The 16,594-nt window shown below is 44.2% G+C and overlaps 2 protein-coding genes across 2 annotated transcripts; both read right to left on the bottom strand.

Moving 5' to 3' along the window:
• Positions 1-5,333: 5,333 nt before the first annotated feature.
• LOC6730739 lies at positions 5,334-6,526 on the bottom strand. Its single transcript, XM_002077871.4, has 2 exons — positions 6,198-6,526; positions 5,334-6,135 (listed from the first exon to the last, which is right to left on the bottom strand). The coding sequence occupies exons 1-2, from the start codon at positions 6,459-6,461 to the stop codon at positions 5,566-5,568; spliced, it is 834 nt and encodes a 277-aa protein (XP_002077907.2). The 5' UTR covers positions 6,462-6,526; the 3' UTR covers positions 5,334-5,565.
• Positions 6,527-10,498: 3,972 nt separating this feature from the next.
• LOC123327189 lies at positions 10,499-12,238 on the bottom strand. The gene is made up of 3 exons (XM_044922875.1): positions 11,922-12,238; positions 11,471-11,565; positions 10,499-11,401 (listed from the first exon to the last, which is right to left on the bottom strand). Exons 1-3 carry the CDS (start codon positions 12,074-12,076, stop codon positions 11,271-11,273), a joined length of 381 nt encoding a protein of 126 aa, XP_044778810.1. The 5' UTR covers positions 12,077-12,238; the 3' UTR covers positions 10,499-11,270.
• Positions 12,239-16,594: the final 4,356 nt, after the last annotated feature.

Here is a 16,594-nt window from a genome sequence, read left to right as displayed (position 1 = left end):
TTCCAGAATCGCATTTGAGTGCACCAGCAGCCGGCCCGTTTCGCTATATTATATGTTTACATTTAAATGCCAATGGGCTTCCGCCGAGGAGCGCGAAAGGACAAAAAGGACGAGAGGGGCAGGTCGGCGGGCTGCCAAAATGGTGTGCAATAATCATTTCTGTGTGTGCCAACGGGCTCACGTAGCAGTCGTCATCGTGACGCTCTGGAGGGCCAAATAAGGATCCGGCAAGGACGAAATATTAAAATCCAACATTCACAAAGTCACGAAGCGCTAGCGACACCAGCAGCAGCCGCAACAGCAATAATAACACCACCCAGCCAGGACAACAAAAACAGGAGTCGAGCAGCAACTGCCACAACAATGCTAAGCAAATAGACAAAGTAATGAAAAAAATTCCCTAACTCCCAGACATCCCGAAGGAGATTCGAATAGGCGATACCGTACGTGAAGTTCGCGGTTTCATAAAATCACTAAAAGTAATGGGTATGATTTACTAGCTGGTTTTGCTTTTCGAAATAACTAATCAAATTTTTTAGGAGCTATAAAGAATATAATACATTTGAATGAATTGTATATACTTATATATATATACGAATGGTATGTAATTGTACATTGTACTTTCTAAATTTTAATTTTTGTTCCTACCTGTATATTTGTACTTAAATATTAGTGTGCATTTCATAATCCCCATATTATTTATGATATCCCCTGAAAACCCCGAGTACATAGAAAAAGCAAACACAGAAAGTTTCGCTGGCAGGATGGAAGAGACAGGAAAAAAAAACCGAAAATAGGAAAAAACTCATCAGGCGGAATGGAGGTCGCCACGGGTGCAGTAAACGTGGCTAATGAATGCTTTTGGCCCACTGATGGTAGCTCTGTGTTTAATTTAATAACACGCACACACACACACCCACACACTGCCAAAGAGACAACACACAGACATGTGTAGAACTGCCACCACATACACATGTCGCCATCTGTTTGTGTGTGTATTTGTATATTGAACAAATAAATTTGAAATGTTGACAACATTTTGCTGTTTGTTCATAAACGAGGCCATCGTCACCTGTGGGAGTGCACGTGCCACCCCCAGCAGGCTGCCCTGACCCACCCGGAACCATCACAATCGCATCCCAGCGCCAAAGCCGTGGGGCAATAAAACTTGACGCCACCGACAGCGGAAACTACTTCGCCCCCAGGGTGCTGCACACGCATAAAAAAGCAAAACTTTCGCATTACGAGAATGCCACATGACCATATAGACCATGGAGCACAGAGATTCCCCCATGAGCGACGCACACCGAGCACTTACATTTCAAACCCATAAACTGTCATGTAAAATCCGAGAAACTTTCATTTGCAATTTGCTTAAAGTTTATGCAATAGGTGCGCCACAATAAAAAGTTCGCCAAGGTGTATGGACCATAATAAACCCGGAGTTGCAAACGAAGCAAAAAGTCTTTTCTTTCTGCCCGACCATCGATGTGTCTGTGGAAAAACTTCAATAAATATAAAATTTCCAGACTAAAGTACTTTGAAATATAGAGAATAAAACTCGTAGAGCGCAAAATAGTGTCTTTAGACAAGGACACAGCAGTCATTGAAATAATATATATAAGACAAGGAAATACACTTTCCATTAGACCATTAAACAAAAACTTATATATTTGAAATAGCCGAGGAACGTTGCATATTTGTGGTAAGACTTTTCGTGCTTAAAAAGTCATTTCAAGTCAAATTCAACAGTTATGGTTTCCTTTGAATCTGTGGATCTGAAATTCCTCATATGTGAGTTAAATCAGCTTAGTCAACTGTAAAGATCTTTACGATGCATATAAAAGCGGAAACGCCTGCATTCAATCAATTTCAAAGTCATTTGTTACAAATTTTAAGTGCTGGCCCAATGTTAATCAAAATTAAATGCCATAAAAGGAAGAGCGACAGAAACTTCTTATCGCCAGCCGCCATGTACACGGTTAAAAACAGGAAGTGCTTTCGCTGGCGGGAAAGGTGGCGACAGGCGGGATCATAATAATGCGGGGTGGTACATCCAGCAATGAGCAGGAAGGTAATGGTGCCCTCATATTTCAACGTCACAACGGCGTCGTCATCATTTTTCTGCGGCCAACGCAACGGCGATGACATCAACAGTTCTGCATAAATTTGCACCCGATAAAAATTTCAAATGTTTTCATCAAATCATTTTGGGTGAGGTTTTCGTAGCTGCGGCGGTGGGAAAACCCGGGGAAAACCCCCGAAGTTCGCTGGAGTGAGTTGATATGGGGTCTGGGTTGTGGGATCTGGTTTCTGGGATCTGGAGTCTAGTCGTCATCCATCATTAATGGAGCGCACGGGGGCTGAAGGAGTTGAAATGGCAACTAAGCGCCACGGGCTACTAGGGAAATGTACGGAAAAGTAAGGAGAGGGGAGGGGAAAGCGGGAAATGGGGAAAAGCCGGGCTCTGAAACTGAGAAACGTTGACGATGACATTACTTTTTAATGACTTTGACTTTCTGCAGCAATTGGTGTGCGTCTGGCACTCGGAATTCTGCCACTTTTGTTTCGTTTTATGGGCCTCATTGAAGACCGACGACTGACTGGGTGTTCGTTTGGATTTTATGCTGGCTTTTATTTTTATTGGTTCGCTTTAAATTTGCTCATCCTTTGTATCATCCTCTGATTTCACTTTTTTCGCACGAGCACGTCTTTTTCGAAAGCTTTGGCATTAAGAGAATTACTTATAAAGTGGCAAAGACACATAACAGCAATGCTACTTATTTGCATACATCTACTTATTTCAGTGTGTCACCAAATCCCTGACAGAATCCGATGCACAAAAGATACTTTTCAATAAAATCAAACAGCTTAAAAAAATGCAGTACCGAATATTGGATGGCTCACACGGATCGCCATTTTTATTCGCTGCATTTTCTATGCTTCTTTTTTTTGCAAATATCCCAAACGATATTTTCCATAAAAGATATACATTTCACAAATGGAACTTTTTATAATGACGAAGTGAAGGGTGGAGGCGTTTCGTTACCAAGGTTTTTCATTGCAATTAAAGTGTATTGCTGGGCGCTTAAAAACGTCGGCCAATTTTTGCACAAGTTTTTGTACATACAGCGCCGCGCCACGCCCACTTTCGACGAAAGAGGCGCACGCCCATTTTGGAGTCGCAGGCTCAAAACCGCCGACGGCTGACGGCTGCCAATATTCGTATAATATTTTCACTGTGAAATATTTTCTGCTCATAAAAGAAAATTGACTGCGAAAATTGTTTTTACCGAGGCGGTTGCAGCTCGACTGCCGCCGCTGCCACGCCCCCCTGCCATACGCCCCCCTTTTGGTTAAGTTTTGCGGGCGTACGTCCATAAATGTGTATGTATGTATGTATGTGCTTTGTTTACTTTTTTGCGTGTGCATTTTTACGTTTTTATGCGTTATTTTGCATGCATCAGCGCGTTATTAAATTCCGCGCTCCACAAGGAGCGAGCATCCGCATCCGCACCCGCATCCGCATCCTTCGTCCTGGCGTCTCATTTAACCGCAAGCTCCTTGCCATAAAAGCCAAAAAATAACACAAGAAACGAATACATTCTGCCGCACCGCCCCCCTTCCATCATCAAATTGGGCACATTGTTCCGCCTTGAATTCGCAATTGCTCCGTTTGCTAGCTCGTATAAATTCGAGGCACTCCGCGGATTTTTGCATCCGCATCCGGAATGCAAGGCACGCACTTTCGCCGGCGCACCATTATGAACTCCGATACTTGTCACCTGATATGCAGCTGATGTATATTGTGTTTAGATGGTAATCCCCCTGCTAAGAGAAGCTTAAGGAAGTTGCTGTCAATAGGGAGACGTGAAAGAGTCGTAGGTTTTCTCGCTCTGCGTTGGGTTTCAACTTTAATTATATTTCAGGATATTACCAAACACAAATGGATTAAAGTGGAAATGGATACTATTCATTTTACTCTAGCTGCAAAATGCAAACTTTTTTAAAAAGAAATTTCACACCATTTTATTTCCAATCAATGGCGATTTTTTCAATCAACAAATCGGTGTAAAACATGATCCGTATTCATGTCCAACACTTTCCGGCTTGCCCATAAAAAATATTGACTGTTTTGGTTTTATTTTTGCGGTATATCTATGAAACCATTTGCAACGATATCTTGTTCCAGTTTTTTTTTGCAAAGCATTAAAAAGTGTAAATAATAGAAAATAAATTGTGTTGGCAAGGGTAAGTACTTTAATTCTTTCCTCTTAAAATCATGTTACCAGAGCCTTAACATTTGGTTGTCCGTTATTTCAAACGTTCTGTTGATGACATGATAACAGCACCACTATAGTAAAATGTTAGCAGCAACCCCCGCTGTATCTGTTAACCGTTAGCACAGTTTTCCCCATGCCCTTCTGTTTACAGACAGTTAAGAGCAGCCTCGCTATATGTTATGTTACAGCAAACAGGACAAACTCGCAAATGTTAAGTTTGCTGTAAAATAGAAGTTCAACCTAAGCACCTTGGTTAAAACTTAAGTAATTCCCAAGCTTATGTAAGACCTACGCACATACGCACAGCCTGTTACAATTTAATCACATTCAATTTCCATTCAAATCGAGAGCAGGTGATGGATGCCCACCTTTTAGCCTGCTCGGCAAATTTGCAATAAATACCTGTTCCAGTGTAGCTCGATAAACACATGCAATGCAATTCATCATTCAGCCAAACACACACACGCACACACGTGGATGATCTGCCGGTGAAAGAGGGATTCGCGAGCGGTTTTCCAGGGCCCGGGAAATGGGAGATGGAATCTTTTGAAAGGACGAGGCCGCCGCCAAAACGTCCCATTAACAGGAGCTCAATGCGCAAAAAGTCAGATCCTATGGCTGATGGCTGGAGCCAAAAAGCAAATGTCAACACTATCAATCATCGCTTTGACAGTTTGAGTGCTTGTTTTAGTATTTGTGCTTTTGATTATGTGACTCACACACTCGCACACCCACACACCCACTCTCACACACATGCAGGCGCATCAATTGATACACTTACAACAAATTGTTTGTAGTGGAACACGTGGGCGTGGCCCTGCGGACGGGATTGCATCGGTTCGCTCGGGGATATGGGATACGGGCCATACTATGTATATGTGTATCTGGTGGGTTGGGGGGTCGGGGCAGGAGCACTTGATTGATGGAGCCAGCGACCTAAGCCATTTTAAATGAACAAATTGAATGTGCGGCAGCACACATGCACACCTACAGCAGCGGGTATTGGCATAGCAACGAGTGATTAATTAGGAAAATGCAAGCTCATCTCACTTCCGATTGAAGGGTTCTTTTTGCCCAATGTCATGATTTTTTAATGCAAGTATATACAGTTAGAAAGTACTATTCATTTAGCCCGCACTGTGCGTTTGCGGTTGCCTGCTGGTGATTATAGTAATTTAATTTCTTCGAACAAAACAAATTTGCAACGAAAATCCAAACGAAATGAAAGCCCGAAAGGAAATGAAAAAAAAGGCAAAAACAGAATAGAGGGAAATCCCCCAGGTCAACGTGCGGTCTGCGAGAATGGATTGGGTCTGGCGCGGAACGTGGTTCGTTGGCGCAGCTTCTGGTAGGCCTCCCGTTCCGCCCGTTGGCGCTGATCCTCCAGCTCGCGACGGCGCGCCTCCTGCGCCTTGGACGTCTGGATGTTGAAAATGCGCCGCTGCTGGACGCGCGATTCGGCGGACAGATTGAAGGGCTCGACCTTCACCTTGGCCGAAGGAACTGCGGAAGGACGATTCGAGGACTTCAAGGGCTGACGGCTGCTCTGCGGAACGGGCTTGGCCCTGAGAGTCTGCATCTTGTGACGTTGGCACTCCAGCTCGCGCTCCCTCTGCAGCTGTTCCACCCGCAAGCGGCGCTTCTCCTCCATTTCACGCGAATTCTTGAGCACATTGGGGGTCGTGGGGCAAGTGATCCGATGCACGACGACCTTGGAGGACTGACGTGAGTGCGCCTGACGGAAGTCGGGCATCGGTCGGCTATGGAACTCGCGCTGCTTGCGCTCCTGCTCCTCGCATTCGCGGATCAGCTGATCCTTGCGACTGGAATATATTTCCTTGAAGCGATAGGCCTAGTGCATGCAAAATACCATACGAAATAAAAATAGACGGCTTTCTTAGCAGTAAGCATTACCTTTGGAGCCGACACCTGCGGTGGAAATGTGGGCTTCTCGCAGGAGATCTTCATATTCTTGAGCAGATTGGACACCAAAATCTGAGAGTGCTCCTTGGCCTGGCTGACAATCTGCCTGCCACGTCGCTGCAGCTGCTCCACCTGCTCCCGATGCTGTTGAAGTCTGGGAAACTCCTCACATATTCCGGATGCAAAGCTCTCCATCGGCTCCACACCCAAATCGCCCCAGTTGTACTCCGCTTTCGAATCCGACATTATTATCATATACGAACTATGTAATTCCGGGATGTGCTTGCTGCTTTGTGCTCTCAGCTAATGCGAAGTGGCTGGAATTTCAGTTACATTCAATTATCGGCCTACTCTGAGCCCAGGTTTCAAATGAAAATGTTTTGGGCATTAGTGAAAATTTCATTTGGACGTGCTGCTATGAATAATGTAAAGTATTCCGGCTGACACTTGCTTCCGAATGGTCGGTGGTTGCCTGCCACTTCCGCTCCCCAGCTGGATGCACTTCCAAGCGGAGGCGGTGGCGGTGGCGCTGGCGGTGCAGAGGGAGTGGCAGTGACTCCCCGCCCCGCTGGCGAGCTGTCATTTTCCTGTCCAACTGTCTGTCCCCGTCAGTCCGGGACGTCTATGTGGTGTCAATTTGATTGCAAAGGTAATTCAAATAATCTCATCATACACAATCTAGCTGTGTATCCTGCCCTGCTCCTTCATCCCCAGTCTCCAGTCCGGAGTCCTCAGTCCTCATTCCGGAGTGGTGAGTCCCAGTCCCCTTTCGAATCAGAGTTCCGCCCTTCATTTCAACGACAACTTCAAAGCGAGCACTGCAAATAAATCAAATTAAATTTAACATTTTCTTTTTATTTGGCCCTGCTGTGTGGGAGAAATTTAATTTTCAGCAACAGATTTCGTTGGATTTCATTAAAAAGGTTCTCTATAATTAAATTGATTAAGAGATGGAATATAAAAGTGCGAAATGTACACGCACATATGTATATTTTAATCCGGCCCAGCTAATGAATGCGAAATATCAGCTCGAAAGCGTTCGAAAATAGTTTGATAATTAATTTTGTTTGTTTGATGCAGAGAAAAATATGCAATTCAATGGTACAAATTATATGAAAACAAAGGAATAAATATTTCAAAGGAAATTGTAAATGGAAATAGATAGATATAACATTGAATAAAAGCAAACAAACAAACAGTGCCGTGGTAATCAGTGGAAAGTGTCGCAGCTAATGGGGGAATTAGGAGTAATTTCCTCCACTTATCATCGGGGAAACTCACACACACTTTCCCAGTGGGTGGGGGGCTCTAAAAGTTCGCCAATCCAGCACGCTTTTTGATTAACCACAACAAGTTGGAAAGAAGTTTGTGGCCCAGACATGTGCCATAATCCAGTCGAGCCAAGAGTTGAAGCTGCCAGCAAATCAGCCATCCTGATTAAGACTATGTAAATACACATGTCCGTTGATCCGTGAGGGTTCCGGCACATAAGCTGGTAACTTTTAAAAGCCCCGCCAGATAGCCGACATTGCTTACCAAATAAAAGTTTGGCCTTATATCTCTGATGGACATTAGCCGGGCGGAAAGTTAACAAAGGAGTGCGCTGGCTGGGGCAAAACTTACCGACTGATAAACGTGCCTCACAAACAGAGAGCAAAAGTTATCCCCGAAACTTGCCGCAAAACAAAAACCCGTACTTCCTATCTCTGCGATAATTGCTCCTTTAACTAGAGGATTTTTCGCAGTTTTTTCCTCTTGCCCCCATTTCAGCAGTTTCAGCAAACCCACTCCTGATTAGTTTGTAACCGGGTTGCGGGGCCGTGGCTCTTTGTGTATTATCTTTCAGTTCGCAATTAGTGGCTCATTTAAAAGAGATTTGCAGCAGCGACTTTTGCTGATTGCATTTGATTGGATTGGATTGGGTCAAAGGTCGCGGAGCCTTTCAAAGCCCGGCGTCCGGAATGATTGAAATTTGAGCCGCCATGGGGCGGAACAAAAACAGGTTCACATCCGTGCAAAACATTAAACGCTACGACCTTCCTGCTCGCCCACATTCTTCGCGAACCATTTAACCCCAGCGCCATTTTCATAAAACGAAATTATTAAAATTGTTTATTCGGGTCTGTCGTGTGTGGCCATGTGTGTCCTTGCTCCTCACGGATGTGCGCATCCTGCCACACAAAAACATTATTATCGAGCAGTTAGCTGCACAGAAAAGCAACTTTAAACTTTAAATTGAACTCGGGCGAAGTTTTTATAAAAAAAAGTGAAGGTTTACTCTATACTAATCTAATATAATATGACTATAATAGTCACAACTGACCAAACATAACTTTCGTAAATATATACATTTATAAATGGCGAAACTGAAACCCCAAACCCATACAAAATATCCCCTTTTTGCGGCATTTTGGCGAATTATTAACCACTGCGGTCGTTGCATTTTTCACATTATTTAGGCCACAAATCATTTTTGGGCATTTTCAAATAGAGCCGTTTTCCGCCACATGACATTTACATGGCGCACAAAATGAATTGCGAATTTATTCATCGATATGATTCCGATTCCAAACATCCAACAGTCCAGCAGTCCAACAAAATCAAACAAAAGCACGCAATCCAATTGCGGACTTGTATCGCCGAATTGAAATGTGTCAGGCCATCAATTAATGAATAAATGCGACAGCGACCGTATTGTCAATCATAATTATTGATTGTCCATTACGAGCTTAATTTATGCATACGCGACGGAAAGTGTTCGTGCTGAAAGGCGGTAAGGAATCGATTAAAATGTTTGTCGGCCACATCAATTCCGCCACGATTCAGAAATAGAAATATTGGCACACTGGCGGCACTCCCACCAAAAGGACGACTCGCATTCGTGAGGTGTTGACATTAGAGTATCCGTTTCGCGTATTTACGATACTGCCTACCGGCCCGGATTGCTTATGGCCATAAATTGTTGGGGCGTTGGTCGGCCGAATGCAAATTTAATTTGTTAACCGTGTCAGCTGTCCAACTGGCCAAGTGGCCAACTGGACAACTTACCGGGCCCAAAGCCAGGGCCCAAACAATGCGCGCTTTCTTATCGCGTGTCAGCAGCAGGAGCAGCAGGAGAGCCGAGCATCCGCATCCCTTTCGCAGCAAGTCCCACATGTCCTGCCATATCCTGCCACATCATATCCCTGCCCCGAAGTCCGGCACAAGCCGAATCCGAAGCCGAAACAGCAACAGAAACAGAAGCCTTACTTGACGCAACAGCAGACCAATAAACAAAAGCATTAAACCCATAAAACAGGGAACATGGCACTCTCGAGAATTAACACTACATTATTCACAATGCAATTTCGAAACAAGTGAAAGGGTAATGGGCACCGGGGGTTCGAATGGGGAGTACCCAGTACTTGTATGTTTCCCACTGCACAGTAGCCATAATACAAAGTAGCTGATTCTTACAGAAAGGATCTTAAAGATAGTACAGCTATAGAGATGTTTTATACATTAGCTATATTAACATATAGCTAGATACAATCATATATATTCATCCCTCCATACATCCCCACTTTTAAGATAACCCTCATGTCTGATATGGCCACTGTGGCAAGGGGTAGTTTTATAAAAAATGTTTCAACTCGAAACGGCCACGAATGCGAATGCATATGGATGTGCTGGAATCGGGTGCTCGCCAGGATGGGTAGGATGAGTGGGTTGACTGGGATAGGTGGGTGGGCGTGTGTCTGTCGGGGGGAAGCGGGGCCTGGTGACCCACATGGATGCCATTGTGGCCGCGCCATTTGCCTCCGGGCGGTCTTTCGCGCTCCGTAGGTGTCTCTGTGGGACCGGGATTGGTCTGCACCTTTCGCTGCAGCCTTCGCTACTGTTTTCATTTGGTAAAAATGTGAAAAATTAAAAATATTGTGCGCGTGCACACACAACAATGTGCGAGTGTGGGTGTAGGTGTACTTGTAGGTGTAGGTGTATTCCCCGGTGTATTGCTCCTCCACTGGTTTCCTGTGATGCCCCGCCGTGTTCCTTTTATGCATATTTCCCACAACACATTTTGGAGCCGAGGCATTCGCTTTTAAATCATCCAAGAGGGGGATGTATAAATATATATGAATATATATAACTATATATATATAGTTAGTTCGCGGCTGAAGTCGGGCTTATCCCATCAGCGGCATCAGAGGTGCCCGCGCCCCTCCTCCTCCTGCTCCGCCAGCTCCTCCCTCGTTGATTTATGTCCGGAGTTTGCGTTCATTTATCATTACAGTTGAAAGCATTGCCGCTTTGTTGCTGTTCTGTTTCTCGGTTTTTCATTTTTTATTGTGTATTTTTTATTAATGCACAATATGCACAGCAGCCGTGAAAGAATAATACTTTTAATACAAGCTATTTTTTGTGTGTGTTGCAGGTGCCAAATGTGGTGCTTATCTCAGCAATGCTTTTACCATTTGCATTTTAAACAACACCAATCGACGGGTTGCACAAAACAATTGTTTGCTGGCCACTCCACTTCACTTATGCATATGCATATAAAACGAATCAAAAACACATATCGATAAAGAGCTTCCCAATATTCGGATTAACTTTGGCTTTTCGCATAAGCTGCTGAGCAATAAAAGTATTTATTTTACAGGTAAATCAGGTGAAGGAAGGCTTTAATTCTACGTTAGTTCAACTAAACTAGCTGTAATAGAAGACGAAACATTCTTACCAAATATATGGTAACAAACTAATTGGTTGGCCAAATCACTACCTGGCCATTAAGCGGCAGATATGCCTTAAAAATCCCTTTGTTTAAATGGAATGGAATTGCGGCGCCGCTTTATTGAAGTCCTTCGCCAGCAGGAATTTTTAATTCCATAAAAACAAATACAAGCGAGGGGAGCAAAGTTCACCGGAGACAATCGTTAAAGTACAGTGGGCCCTGTGCAGGCGACCGAACATCATCAGCAGTCAGTTGTGTTTGCGCAGCCGTGAGTAAAAAATTCAAAAACATAAACGGAAATTACCACAAAATAGAAACCGCAACCGAAGTCGGAGCTCCACCACCCAACCAACCTACCAACCACCCAACCAGCCAGCAAGGACTTTCGGTGGCCCCACACACATCCACATCCAGTGGGCAGCCATGCTGGGGTGCAGTGTCCTGGCTGCGGTCCTCGTCCTGGCGGTTGTTGTTGCGCCGCAATCTAGCAGGACGATCTTTTGATTAACATTCTTGGCTTTTTTCGGGGGAAATTAGTTTTTATGTTTATTACCTGAACCATTTAGGGGCGCTGACAATGCTCGGAGCTGAGGATTTGGGCCATTCTCGCTGCTCCGTGATGATGACAGGAAGCCGACGAACGACGGACTGGAAACGGAGAAAAGAAGCGATCCTAATCAATACTTCTGGCTGATGGCCAACGAGCGCTTAATTAATGCAAATGGCGGCATGGCCATTCGTTGATTTTAATTTAGATTGGCGACTTATTATGTAAATCGAAAGTTGGCAATACGCATTCGCAATACCAAGAACTGAGATCCTGCTACCGCTGGCTGACAGAGATGCTGGCATCTTCAATTAAGCTATTAAATTCGGTGCAAATTTCGATTAATAAATGTCCTGGCCAGGACCAAAGGGCAAACAGTTCATTGCAACTGATGGCTGACGTTTTAATTAACTAATCATTTTGCTGAAAATATTTCCTGTCCATTTGGTCCGCTTACTTTTGTACGAGTACTTCTGCCAGCTCGAGGATTTGTTCGCTCGCATAAATTGAGTTTCGGCCGTTTGGTCCTTTCGGTAAATTACCGCTCGGCAGGGAGAATGTCCTGTGAATGTCCTGGCAGTGGAGGTGGCACGTCCTGAAATGCACCTGCATTTGAGCCGAAAGTAGCCGCCTGCTAAGCCTGCCGGGCTTTTTGACGGTGTTTTGTGTGGAACGCAGACCGTAAATCAGTTGGCATTATTTGTCACATGCACAGGGCTTACAAACTGATAACGAATATTAATTTTGCACCTGGCCAAAGGTAAGCCAGCTAGTGCCGAATGCGAAATGAAAACTGCTGCAAGCAAACTTATAATGTCTCCCTGCGCATAATTCATTCAGGACTCCCTCTGTCCGGCGATGATAAATTCGATGCAAAGTCCGGAGACTTAAGTCGGCCAGGTAATTAAATCAAAGGATGTCAACTGCTAATGGAAAACAAATATTTTCCATGGTCCTTTGAAAATTCCATGCTTTTTCCCATTGCCATTGCAGAACAAACATTTGCAGCTCGAAAGGGCATCCAGATACTAGATAAGTCGGTGAAGTATTTAATGGTGTGCAAAAGTTAATACCTTAAGCCGATTAGTTTGAGAACTGAAAAATATTTTTAATTTTGTGGCTAATTATAGAAAACGATATTTAACAAAAGGCGAAACTTTGTCTCTCTCTACGCATTTAAATTTAGAGAAGCAACTCGATGTGCAAATAAAATAATTTGTAAATTTTTTGCGAATTATTCCAACCGCAAATGAAAGTGTTCACTATTTCGCACATATCGAAATTTTTGCGGTTGGCCAGGAAAATGCTTTTCCGACCCGCAAGAAACAGTAATTTCAAATATTGTGTATTAATTAAGGTGTGGCCGCCTGCTTGGACTGCATTTGGTCATTGTGGTCAAAATCAAGTTTATTTCCAGGAATGTCTCGGCCAACTGGCTTGAAATTTGATGCCCGAGGCAGCAGGCGATGCAATTGCCCAGAATGGCAATTAAATTTTAGCCACAAGTTGCACAAATTGACATCGGAAATAAATTCCCTGTCAGGAGCAACAAAAGGCTGAAACTTGAACATTTTTAACGACTGCGAGGAAGTCGCTTGCATCTGCCTTTCTCTCCTAGCTCCGGCTGCAGTGCATCATTCTGTGTGCTGGTGCGGCTTCTGCCCCCAGCTTTGCGCCCCCTTCCCTCAGCATTCGGGGTGCCAAAGGAAGTTAGTGCTACCTGAAGTTTTAGACCAAGTTGTCGGCAGGCGCTTCTCGTGTTGCCTAAACAGATTAAGCTCCAAACACATGTGCTCTGCAATTTTACGCGTTGCCACCGCCGCCGCCGCCACCTGTGCGCCACCCATTCTCCTCCGGATTCCCGGGCTGCCGGGTCTCTTCAAGGACTCGGGACTCCGGATCCTGGAGCCCGGCGGCCCGGCATAACCGCCGCATTAATTCCTAGTGCCAGACACCTTTCTCGTTAGCGGTTTCCCCAACTTATTTAATTTCACAGAGCCTCGACCACGACGCCTCAACTTTGCTTGCTTTGAATTTTGCGTGCGCGGAAAATGCTCGGTTGGAAAATGGCCCGGCGGAAAAGCGGATGTTTGGTCGGCAAAGTTAAATAGCTTTCGTGTGCGGGTATGTGTGTTAATTCAAATCCCGAATTGTCGACATCTTGTTTTGCCTTATTTAATTATCGAATGCACCAGCAACAGTTGCCATTTTCGCAGTGATTCCCACATTTTCCGAAAAAAAAACCCTCACGTTCATCGCGCGACCCGCAGGCGCCCGCTTTTCCCATTTTTCCCAAACATTTTCCGTTTATAATTTATGGTCTGCAGCGGATTTGCACGCGGCCTTAGTTTGGCTAACGAATGCGCATACGTGGGCTCACGTACTGGCAAAGATAAGGGGACAAACTACAGGTACGTCTATATATATATATATATGGCCGGGATGGATGATATCGGACTGGCCAGGACGAGCATGTTAACAAGGGACTTTAAGACGGCCCTAAACGATAGCATTTAAGCTGGAAAAACTGGAAGGGTTTGCTGCTTTTTAACCTTTATATCTGCTTGAAGATCAGGATGATGTAGGATAAACTGATGAACATTTTCAAAACGTATGAGTTTTGAGATGGAATATGAACAATTGTAAAATCCAAAAAATGACAGAGCCTAATGAATTTAATAACATTACTGAAACGCCATTAAAGCCATAAATGTTCATTACAACATTTGCATAATTGAATTGCACGAGAATGCCGAAGGGCCGAATTTCCGTGCACATGGCTGTTGATTTTTCAAATTCGATTTAGTGAGTCTTCTGGCATTTGTTGTAATAATTTTACACATTTCATGCAGAGCTGAGCTTGGATAGAGTTCAAATTCCACTGCCGGATCTGGGGGCTTATGGCACTTACTGCCCCGGGCATAATTAAACGCTCTGGAATTTCATTATAAAATTCGCAGACATTTGCCAGATGCCAGGCTCTTTTCGGGGAATGGGGTGGCATATCAGATAGAGGTGGGCGCGAAACGGATTTATATTAGGAAAGTCATCAAAACTTAAAACTTAAACTTCACAAGAATGGTAATAGGTGATAAAACTGATCTCATAAAATGTAACCTTAATTATTTAGAACTCACATTAACGATTATTAAGCAGTCACGCGCCCATCTCGAATTTCAACTCCTTGAGGCTTTTCATTCGAGAGTGAAACAAATTCGCTGGGGTATTTCCTTTCGCTGCTCTCGAATATGCTGCTTAAGTTTATTTTATATTGAAATTTGCTCGTTACGCGGTCATTTTCCCTGCGAAGTCAGTACTCCGTGCACTAACCGCCCGAACTTTCATTTCGAGGAGGGGGAAAGCCACTCGTACACTGGGTGGCACTCGGGTGGCCCAAGCTGATTTTTCACAATTTCCGGTCAAGCGAAAGCTGCCCGGCACCAAATGGCGGAAACGTAATTTGGCTCTTGGCCATTATTTTCGGTTCTGGCCGCAAAGCCAAAGCGAACTCATCGTCCTTCGATGGGCGCAGTCCATGGAGTCCATCGCCTCATCATAATCGAAGCCACGAAACTGAAGGACTGCGGCACAATGCGGTTTCCGCTGCCAGCTGATTGGCTTCCGTTTCCGCTAATTTTTGGAAAGCTCGCCTCTCTGCTCTTCCCATGTGCCTTTGTCTCTGGCCGAGTTGTTATAGTTGCTGTTGATTAGGCTCAATGCTCATTTGGCAGATACAGTTCAGATTGGAATTCAAATCGCCAGATTTCTATCGTACCTCTACTAGCCACTTAAATAGTACAAAAAAGTTATTTCATAAATTAGAAATCTCTATTCCATTCAACTTTCCAGTGATACAATCAAAATGGCTGAGTGCATTATTCACATACCAGCAAAGTGCATCGAATCAGCAGCTGGAGAACCCGAGAAGAAGAAACTACAGCCAGTAGAGCAATTGCGAATCTTTTTCGACCGTCTACATTTCTTTTGTCGGATACTTTTATTGCCCAGCACATTCGCTGTGTCTAAGCACATCAAATATGTATTCGGAATGGAAATTTAAAACCTTATTACTGGCAGAGTGGAAAGCGAAAAAATATAAATATTTTATGGGGAAAATATTGCAGTTTCGGGTAGGGACAATGTATGCACAACTGACCTGAGTCGTCCCCCAGCCCACCAGTTCTCCAATCCTCGAGTCCTCGAGTCCTGGCAAGGACACAGCTCGACTCGGACTGGACTCGGACTAAATCTAAACGCCTTTTGCCGACGCCCGTCCCTTTTTAAATTGTGTAACAAATTGCTCCCCGGGGACGAATTTGGATTAAGTAAAAAAAGGGTTTATTTACGATGCCATACATAACGGCCGTCCGTCCGTTGGCCCGACTGTCCGCCCAGTCCGCCCAGTGCCCTTTTTTTATTACGTGCCCAATACTCAATTTGGCCATATTTAAATTCATCGTCTATTCCAGCCAGCCGGCGGCCATTTCGTATGCACAAGAAGAAGGCATCTGCGAAGCCAAGTTCCCATGAGTAGTCGGCAGATCTATTGAGTGGTTATTTGAATTGAACTTTGAGGTTGAATTCGCTTCATTTTTGTGTTATTTATTATGCCCAAAGTTGGCCCAAGGCGCACACGAGCGCCGGGCGAAGTGTTGAAGTAAAATGAAATACAACCCGGCCAGGTCTGAAAGAGATGAAAATGAAAATGAAAAAAATAAGAATGTTTAGGCCAATGTTGGCCGGGTTGTAAATTCTGGCCATAGGTGAGTAAAACTTGTTTACACAATTTTCTGCCGCTGTCTCTCCGTTTTTGTTCTTGGCCATCAGGCGCCGCGGGGTCGAAAGAAAAAGCTGAGCAAAAATTTGCAAACAATTTAGTTGCGACGCGACCAGCTGGCATCTTGATAATATTTCGATTTATGCCCCCAAATCCTGTTTACCCCATCGAGATAGTAGTAGGTCGGGGGAGTTCCATCTTGGAGTCTTTCTAATTTAAGAACAAAAGCCCTATTCTGCAACCTATCTAATTGATATATCTTTTCTACACTCTACAGAATATTTTACATAGTTCTAAGCATCATAATTTGTTTATTAGCTTAAGCTATTACTAAATTCTTACCATGAGCTGGC

The sequence above is a fragment of the Drosophila simulans genome, chromosome 2L (assembly GCF_016746395.2).
Source record: "Drosophila simulans strain w501 chromosome 2L, Prin_Dsim_3.1, whole genome shotgun sequence".
Taxonomy (NCBI): Eukaryota; Metazoa; Arthropoda; class Insecta; order Diptera; family Drosophilidae; genus Drosophila; species Drosophila simulans.
The sequence above is the reverse complement of the archived record's forward strand: the minus strand, read 5'-3'. Positions and strand labels throughout refer to the sequence as shown.

What these genes read in the sequence shown, in the direction of transcription:
- LOC6730739 (XM_002077871.4), bottom strand. Translation starts at nt 6,461, where the DNA reads ATGATAATAATGTCGGATTCGAAAGCGGAGTACAACTGGGGCGATTTG. An exon ending in CGCAGGTGTCGGCTCCAAAG is followed by an intron (nt 6,136 to 6,197) that starts GTAATGCTTACT and finishes TGCATGCACTAG; the next exon opens with GCCTATCGCTTCAAGGAAAT.
- LOC123327189 (XM_044922875.1), bottom strand. Translation starts at nt 12,076, where the DNA reads ATGCAGGTGCATTTCAGGACGTGCCACCTCCACTGCCAGGACATTCAC. An exon ending in GCAGAAGTACTCGTACAAAA is followed by an intron (nt 11,566 to 11,921) that starts GTAAGCGGACCA and finishes CTCCGTTTCCAG; the next exon opens with TCCGTCGTTCGTCGGCTTCC. An exon ending in AGCGCCCCTAAATGGTTCAG is followed by an intron (nt 11,402 to 11,470) that starts GTAATAAACATA and finishes TCGTCCTGCTAG; the next exon opens with ATTGCGGCGCAACAACAACC.